The sequence below is a fragment of the Colobus angolensis genome, unplaced genomic scaffold (genome assembly GCF_000951035.1).
Source record: "Colobus angolensis palliatus isolate OR3802 unplaced genomic scaffold, Cang.pa_1.0 Scaffold413, whole genome shotgun sequence".
Classification (NCBI taxonomy): domain Eukaryota; kingdom Metazoa; phylum Chordata; class Mammalia; order Primates; family Cercopithecidae; genus Colobus; species Colobus angolensis.
This window is the reverse complement of record NW_012117522.1, coordinates 420188-428670: the sequence shown is the minus strand read 5'-3', so window position 1 is coordinate 428670 and position 8483 is coordinate 420188. Positions and strand designations below refer to the sequence as shown.

The 8483-nt window shown below is 38.1% G+C and overlaps 1 protein-coding gene across 1 annotated transcript in view; it reads left to right on the top strand.

Annotated features, from left to right (window-relative positions):
* Window positions 1-8483, top strand: part of PPP1CB (protein phosphatase 1, catalytic subunit, beta isozyme) — a 27000-nt gene that overhangs the window by 1385 nt on the left and 17132 nt on the right. The window contains exons 2-4 of the mRNA XM_011956289.1: window positions 1061-1291; window positions 3961-4065; window positions 6459-6530. Of these exons, the coding sequence (XP_011811679.1) occupies window positions 1061-1291; window positions 3961-4065; window positions 6459-6530 (408 nt within the window). The remainder of the gene's footprint in view (window positions 1-1060; window positions 1292-3960; window positions 4066-6458; window positions 6531-8483) is intronic.

The following is an 8483-nucleotide window of genomic DNA, read 5'->3' as shown; positions in this document are numbered from 1 at the left end:
TCTCAGCTCACTGCAAGCTCCGCCTCCCGGGTTCCCGCCATTCTCCTGCCTCAGCCTCCCGAGTAACTGGGACTACAGGCGCCCGCCACGTCACCTGGCTAGTTTTTTGTATTTTTTAGTAGAGACGGGGTTTCACCGTGTTAGCCAGGATGGTCTCGATCTCCTGACCTCGTGGTCCGCCCGTCTCAGCCTCCCAAAGTGCTGGGATTACAGGCTTGAGCCACCGCGCCCAGCCTAGAATATCATACCTTTAAGTAAGAGGTAGTAGTTCGGAATTTGGGGAAAATAATCAGTCCCCTGTATAAACTTAAATGAAGCAGATGTAGTTACTTAGAGGTGATCTTAAAATTGGAATTAAAGTATTCTTTGAAGGTTTCTTTAAAATGTAATATAGAAATAACTTGAAGGTAATAGAAGTTATTTGTACTACATATTTCTAAAGTTTTACTATTTGTCTCCATATTTGGCGTTAAAAAGTGACGTAAGTTAAACTACCAGATAATAAGATTGTTTTAGTTATCTATTGTTGTATAATAAATCATTCCAAAACTTTGTGGCTTACAGCAACATTAATTTACCATCTCACAATTTCTGTGGGTCAGGAATTCAGGAACAGCTTAGTGGGTCCTCTGGCTCTGGGTCTCTCACAAGGCTCCAATTAAGGCGTGATCTCAGGCTGCAGTCATCTGAAGGTTGAACTGTGAAAGGATTCAGTTCCTTATAGGCTGATGGACTAAGAGCCTCAGTTCCAAATGAGCTGTTGGTCAGAGGCCTCCCTCAGTTCTTTGCTACGTGGGATGCTTCATTAGACAGCTGGTTTCATCAGTGAGCATGGAAGAAGGTGAGAGAGTGCAAGCAAGACGAAAGTCACAGTCTTTTGTAACTTAATCTTGGAAGTGACAGCCCGTCTCACTTTTGCTTGTTAGAAGTAAGTCACTAAATATAGCCCATACTCAAGGGCAGGGGAGGATTACACAGGATGTGAACATTGGGAATCATTTCATAGAAGCTGCTTATAACAGTAACCAGTTTTTCTAAAACTGACTTTTTCTCTTTTTAGGAGATATTCATGGACAATATACGGATTTACTGAGATTATTTGAATATGGAGGTTTCCCACCAGAAGCAAACTATCTTTTCTTAGGAGATTATGTGGACAGAGGAAAGCAGTCTTTGGAAACCATTTGTTTGCTATTGGCTTATAAAATCAAATATCCAGAGAACTTCTTTCTCTTAAGAGGAAACCATGAGTGTGCTAGCATCAATCGCATTTATGGATTCTATGATGAATGTAAGTGAAAATAAAGACTTAGAAAAGTAATTCATGGAAACATTGCCTAATTATTTTCCGGTTCAAAATAATTCCTTTGATTCAGAGTTTTTTCAAAATAAGATCTATCAGGCATAGGCCAGGAAGAGGAACCTGAAACTGGGAAACATGTTACTAATTAAATTGATTCCTTGAGATCTCCTTGGTCATGTTTCAGATTGACTGGCTGCAGCTTACTTGGCTGAAGAGGCTCTTTTAAAATTAGTTTATCTAGAAACTATTCAGATGAAACAGAAGTCACTGTAGGCAGTGGCTCTTGGTTTTCTAGTGTCCGTTAAGGTTTTAGCTCTCAGCATTCTTGTAGTATGACAGAAGCTCTATTAGTCCTGTGTCACAAGAATTGAGAAATTCTGTGAAACTCTTTAAAAGTGAGAGTTTAATATTGTTAGAATTTAAATATGTGTCTATAAACCTTGGAAGACAAAGATACTGAATACTCTGCAGTATCCTTATTTTACTCTCTTTTTCATTAGTAGGAAATCACTGATTTGATATTGTATGTTTCCAAGTGTTATTATTAAAATACCCTACTAGATTCAAATTTGGTCTTTTGGTTTTATTAGAGTACGGGAGTAAGTATATGTTTGGTTAATTAGAATCAATTATAATTTTCAAATTGAATTCTTTTTTTTATTGCTGTCTTCCCTGTTAGAATCTATTTTTGCTTTTTTTCAGTCCTTAATTATGTTAGAGATCTATTCAAATTCATATCTCCTTGGTTTACATAATGATTTGACAAAGTTTGAGGGTGTGTTATATGTGCCAGGCACTATTGTGAACACAGTGCGTGAAGGAAGACACAATACAGATGATCTCTGTTCTCATGGAGCTTATATTCTTTTTTTTTCCCCCCAAGTGTTTATCCAGCACTGATTGGCCTTACCTGTCCACCCAAATAGCAGGTCATCGGCCTAGCTGGGATTGTATGTCCTTGTAGTGAAAAAAGGCTCTATCAGGCTTCCAGTGCTTAATGAAAATAGCCTTTCTTTTTTCTTTTCTTTTTTTTTTTTGAGACGAAGTTTTGCTCTTGTCACCTGAGCTAGAGTGTAATGGTGTGATCTCAGCTCACTGCAACCTCCACCTCCCGGGTTCAAGTGATTCTTCTGCCTCAGCCTTCTGGTTAGCTGGGATTACAGGCATGCACCACCTTGCCTGGCTAATTTTGTATTTTTAGTAGAGATGAGGTTTCTCTGTGTTGGTCAGGCTGGTCTTGAACTCCCAACCTCAGGTGATCCACCCACCTCGGCCTCCCAGAGTGCTGGGATTACAGGCGTGAGCCACTGCGCCTGGCCATGAGCTTACATTCTAATAGAAATGAGTCTCTGTTTGATTTTATATTGTATTTTATTTCTGAGATGTAGTATGTGGTTTGAATTACTTAGACTAACAGAGGAAATGGGTTGGAGTACATCAAACTACAACATTCTTCCTAAAGCTACATCAGAAATGGAGGTATATTTTTAAAGGATAAAAGATGGGCAAGAATGTCCTTGGGGGTAGAAATGACATCAAATGAAATCATGTATGGGAGAGCAACTTGTAAACAGCGCTTTGAGTTACGTACTTTCTTATTAAGGGACAGGTGGCAGCATAAAAGCACAGGAAGTTAGTACTTGTGTCTTTCATCCCTTCCCTAGCTTAGTAGTTGTACCTTATTACCAAATTCAGGAAAATTGAGTAACTCTAAAAAGGTGAACATACACTTGAGGTTGTCTTTGTCATAGCTTTTTATGCTAGGCTGTAGGAAAATTATAGCCTTTGTGCCTCTATTTATACTTCCTATAATGCCAAGTTGTAATTCACACAAGAGAGAATACCAGTTAAACACTTGGAAATTTTCCGTCTTTGGCAGTAAGTTTATACTGGGTTGCTCAATGCATTAGTGTTAAAATGGACAGTTTCCAGAGGCACCCTTTCACTTCTGCTTGCTTGTTTGACTAGGTATTTAGTCCACATATTGAAGGGAAAAAAATGAGCCAAGAGCCTATTAGACTGTTTAAAAATTGCTATATTATAGTGATCTTAAAAGACAAAAATTGTTTGATGTATTTCATAAAACACCTAGCATAGTCTTTGGGTTTTGTTTTTTAAGTGTTAAATTTGATTAGGTTTATTTTATTTAAGTTGTCAGAAATTGTATGTGTTTATAATGTACAGCATGATGTTTTGAAGTACATATACATTGCAGAATGGTTAAATCTAGCTGATTTAACATATGCATTACCTCAAAAAGTTAGCATTTTGGGAGAAAACAACACTTAAAATTTAGTGTTTTACGAGGATACAATATAGTGTTAACTGTAGTCACTATGTTATGCAGTATATCTTCTGTGTTTATTCCTACTACCCAACTGATACTTTGTATTCTTTGACCAACATCTTCCCATCCCACCCGTACCCCCCAGCACAGTCTTGGAAGTCTTGGTAACTTTACTGAAAGTACTGAATGTTTATTATAGTTGTTGCCTTTTTAAAAGTATGTAAATAACATTTATGCATTATAGAAAAAGTTCTTCTTTATAGGTAAACATGAAGAAGAAAATTGAAATCATTCATAATCCTGTGGCTTTGAGATAACTGATGAGAACAGTTTTAGATTTTTTAATTTATTCTATCTGTTCTTTTTATAGGCAAACGAAGATTTAATATTAAATTGTGGAAGACCTTCACTGATTGTTTTAACTGTCTGCCTATAGCAGCCATTGTGGATGAGAAGATCTTCTGTTGTCATGGAGGTAGACTAGTAAATTTGCCTTACAGATTTTTTGTATTCTTCTATTATTCGGAAAATACCTATAATAATTAAGAGACTGTGAGAAAACAAAGCAGTGCTTGTGTGAAAACTCAAGTGATTAAAACTGTTTTAAGCATGGCTAAACCTCTTTTAATAATAGAAATTTATTTATAAATAAAAATGTAATGCTTCTTTAAATAAAGTTTCACATATAAAGAGGATAACTAGAGTTGTTTGAGAAAGTCTCCTTTGCCTCAAGTTTTAACAGAAAGACACCCCTGCTATTTGTTAGTGAAAATGAGAGGATCGTTATCTTTCTGCCCATATTGAAATCTTTCATCAGAATCCAAATAAAATTGAGTTTAATATTAACATATATCAAGAATTCTAGGCTTCATATAGTATGTTTGCTTTAGTCTTAACAATAAAATAAAATAATTTTTGGTAGATTGGTAAGTTACTCTGTATGGCTTATGATATAAGCTTGAAGTTTATTTTGAAAGTTTATTTGAAAAATTAATGTATATGTCTCACACCTGGCTAGATGCCATGAAAATATGTAGATAATGTATGATCTGACGGTCTTGAAGAGTTAAAAACCTGTTGCGAAGATATTTATGAAACATAATTGAATAATAAAAGGTACTTAATATGTCAGAACTTACTAAGACACTAATTAAGAGAAGTCAGGAGGAGGAAAGACTGGGCACATATGTGTATGGAGGCATGGGTTTTAGAGGATAAATAGACTTTGGAGAAGTTAAAAGGACTTGAGACACTCTTTGTTGCTAGTTTAGGGAATGTGTAAGAACTGGCCTGACTAGATAGACGGTCAAGTACATGCTGGGAAATGATGGGATCAGATTGTGGAGATTTGAATATTGAACAAAGGAGTTTGATGAATGATTTAATAACCATATTGGGTTTTTGTACAGGGAAGTAATTTAATGTAAATAGTGTAAGAAAATTAGTTTTTCATCAGTATACGGGAAGAATTAAAGTGGAAAAACGCTGAAAAGCTAGATGCACTTGCCTAGGCCTGAGGTAATAAATGGTTTATTCTCTGGCAGAACATAATTCACTATATTAATTGAAATATGTTTTCCAGTAGATATTAAACACGTAATGAATTGTAGTTCTTGTACATTAGTCTAGCATAAGGATAGAAGTGTAGCAGTATGGATATGAATGTTTAGCTTCATTCCTTGTGATGATACTTGGATTGCCTACCAGAGAGGAATAGTAGCTTATATACCACTTTAAAGATTGCAAAGTATTTTTATGAGCTTTTCCTGTTAATCCTTCTGATCAGTAGTTTGTGACTTCATGAAGATAATGAACATGTTGGAGTGGGATATGAAAAGAAGGTCTTAGTCTTAGGGAACCAAGTGGGGCACTTTCATTTAGAAGTTGAAATGTTTAAGATTAGTGGCAAGAACTGGCAAAAGTGGTAGGAAGGGTTGCAGTTGATTATGTTTCTGTGAAGGCCAGGGAATGATTCGAAAAAAGAATAGTGGGTTTTTTTTCCTTAGGAAGTCTTTTGAAATACAAAGGAATTTCTTTTTCCTAGTAGGGAAAAATGGAAAAGGCCAGGCGCGGTGGCTCAAGCCTGTAATCCCAGCACTTTGGGAGGCCGAGACGGGTGGATCACAAGGTCAGGAGATAGAGACCATCCTGGCTAACCTGGTGAAACCCCGTCTCTACTAAAAAATACACAAAACGAGCCGGGCGAGGTGGCGGGCGCCTGTAGTCCCAGCTACTCGGGAGGCTGAGGCAGGAGAATGGCTTGAACCCGGGAGGCGGAGCTTGCAGTGAGCTGAGATCCGGCCACTGCACTCCAGCCTGGGCGACAGAGCGAGACTCTGTCTCAAAAAAAAAAAAAAAAAAGGAAAAACAAAATAATGCTTTATTATTATCAAAGTGGGATTCCTAATAACTCTGTGTTGCCCTTTAAGACATTAAAAGGAGCCAGGCGCAGTGGCTCATGCCTGTAATCCCAGCACTTTGGGTGGCCGAGGCAGGCGGATCATGAGATCAAGAGATCGAGACCAGCCTGGCCAACATGGTGAAACCCCGTCTTTACTAGAAATACAAAAAATTAGCTGGGTGTGGTGGCGCGCGCCTGTAGTCCCAGCTACTTGGGAGGCTGAGGCAGGAGAATCGCTTGAACCTGGAAGGTGGAGGTTGCAGTGAGCTGAGATCACGCTACTGCACTCTAGCCTGGTAGATGGAGTAAGACTCTGTCCCAAAAAAAAAAGACATTAAATGGGACACTTTTCAGTATCTTTGATTTCACATGGTGAATCTATTTTGATTGTATGTTTTTTATTCAGTGACTATTAAAATATTAAAATTTTTAGCTATCAGTACTATGTCTCATCTTTTTATTTTTAGGATTGTCACCAGACCTGCAATCTATGGAGCAGATTCGGAGAATTATGAGACCTACTGATGTCCCTGATACAGGTAAGTATAGAGAGAAGTTTAATTATTTTGTGTAAAGTGTTGTCATGTTTGAACCTGATTACATTTAGTGGAAGTAGGATTGGTTTATTAAAAGAGTTTTTTTTATAGTCAGTAAGTCAGCTGCAGATTATTTGCAGTAATACAAAATTTTTCACTTTGCACTGATCCTCAAAATGTGGAACCTTTTTATTTATAGTCACAATATGATTCTGTCACCCTTATTTGATCACAAAAAAGATTTTGCTATTGAGTCCTCATACCTATTTTTCTAAATTCCCTCGTTCATCCTGGCATTGGTTGTGTTTCAAAAACTTGTTAAATTAGCCAAAAGTTTTTTAACTAAAATAATCTGTTCTTTGCTTCTTAGGCAAGGATACAACTACCTTCTTTTCAGTTGTCTAGTAGTTTTTTGTTATTTTCTGCATCCTCTATTTCACATTTTTAGAGCTTTTTTTCAAGGGGGTGTGGGAGGGATTTCTCTTTGTTGCCCAGGCTAGACTCGAATTCCTAGGCTCAAGCAATATTCCTGCCTCAGCTTCTGAGTAGCTAGGACTCCAGGCATGTGCTGTACCTGGCTTAAATTTTTAGAGCTCTTAAGGCTCTAGAGACCTGTGGTCAGTTTTGTGAAAATTACGTTGGAAATCTGTGGGAAGACTGGGAGCAGTGGCGCTCACGCCTGTAATCCCAGCATTTTGGGAGGCTGAGGTGGGCAGGATCACTTGAGGTCAGGAGTTCGAGACCAGCCTGACCAACAAGACAAAACCCCGTATCTACTAAAAATAACAAAAATTAGCTGGCATGGTGGTGCGTACCTTTAATCCTAGCTACTCAAGAGGCTGAGGCACGAGAATCGCTTGAACCCGGGAGACAAGAGGTTGCAGTGAGCCGAGATCTCACCACTGCACTCCAGCCTGGGTGACAGAGTGAAACTATCTCAAAAAAAAAAAAAAAAAAAAAAAAAAGAAACAACCACCACAAAAAATGCTACTCAGAACTACACATCAACCATTATAAATGGTATAGATCCTCTGATGTCAGTAGCCATGTAATACACTGTATGTTGTAATAAATTGTGTTATAATTTATTATAATTTTTTTTTTGAGATGGAGTCTTTCTCTGTCACCCAGGCTGGTGTGCAGTGGCACCATCTCGGCTCACTGCAACCTCCGCCTCCTGGGTTCAAGCCATTCTCCTGCCTCAGCCTCCCGAGTAGCTGGGACTACAGGCACCCACCACTGCGCCCAGCTAATTTTTTGTATTTTTAGTAGAGACGAGGTTTCACCCTGTGGCCAGAATAGTCTTGATCTCTTGACCTCGTGATCCACCCGCCTCGGCCTCCCAAAGTGCTGGGATTACAGGCGTGAGCCACTGCGCCTGGCCTGCGTTATGAGCTTTTTTACATAACACTACTTGTGTTGATTATTTTTAAAAGTATGCATTTTATCACAGTTTTTTATTGTAATTATAGAATACATTTGACTAAATGTGATAGAAACTAGTATTTAAATAGTATTTTATTTAAAACGCTGTTTTTAGGCCTTGTGCACTAGTTCATGCTTGTAATTCCAGCACTTTGGGAGGCCAAGGCAGAAGGATCACTTGAGGCCAGGAGTCGAGACCAACCTGGGCAACATAACACCCACCTCTACAGAGAAAAAAAAAAAATAATTAGCCACATGTGGTGGTGCCCCAGCTACTCAGGAGGCTGAGGCAGGAGGATCACTTGAGCCCAGGAAGTTGAGACTACAGTGACCTGTGATTGTGCTCCTGCACTCTAGCCTGGGTGACAGAATGAGACCCTGTCTTTCAAAAAAACACCCAAAGTGCTATTTTTAAAATAAGGTATAATATAAATATGTATTAGTCATTCTTCAGAATTTGTTTATAGTTCAGATGTAAATTTCAAATGTGATATGCTAGGCTTCTATTTTTAGCATATTTTATTTTAGCAT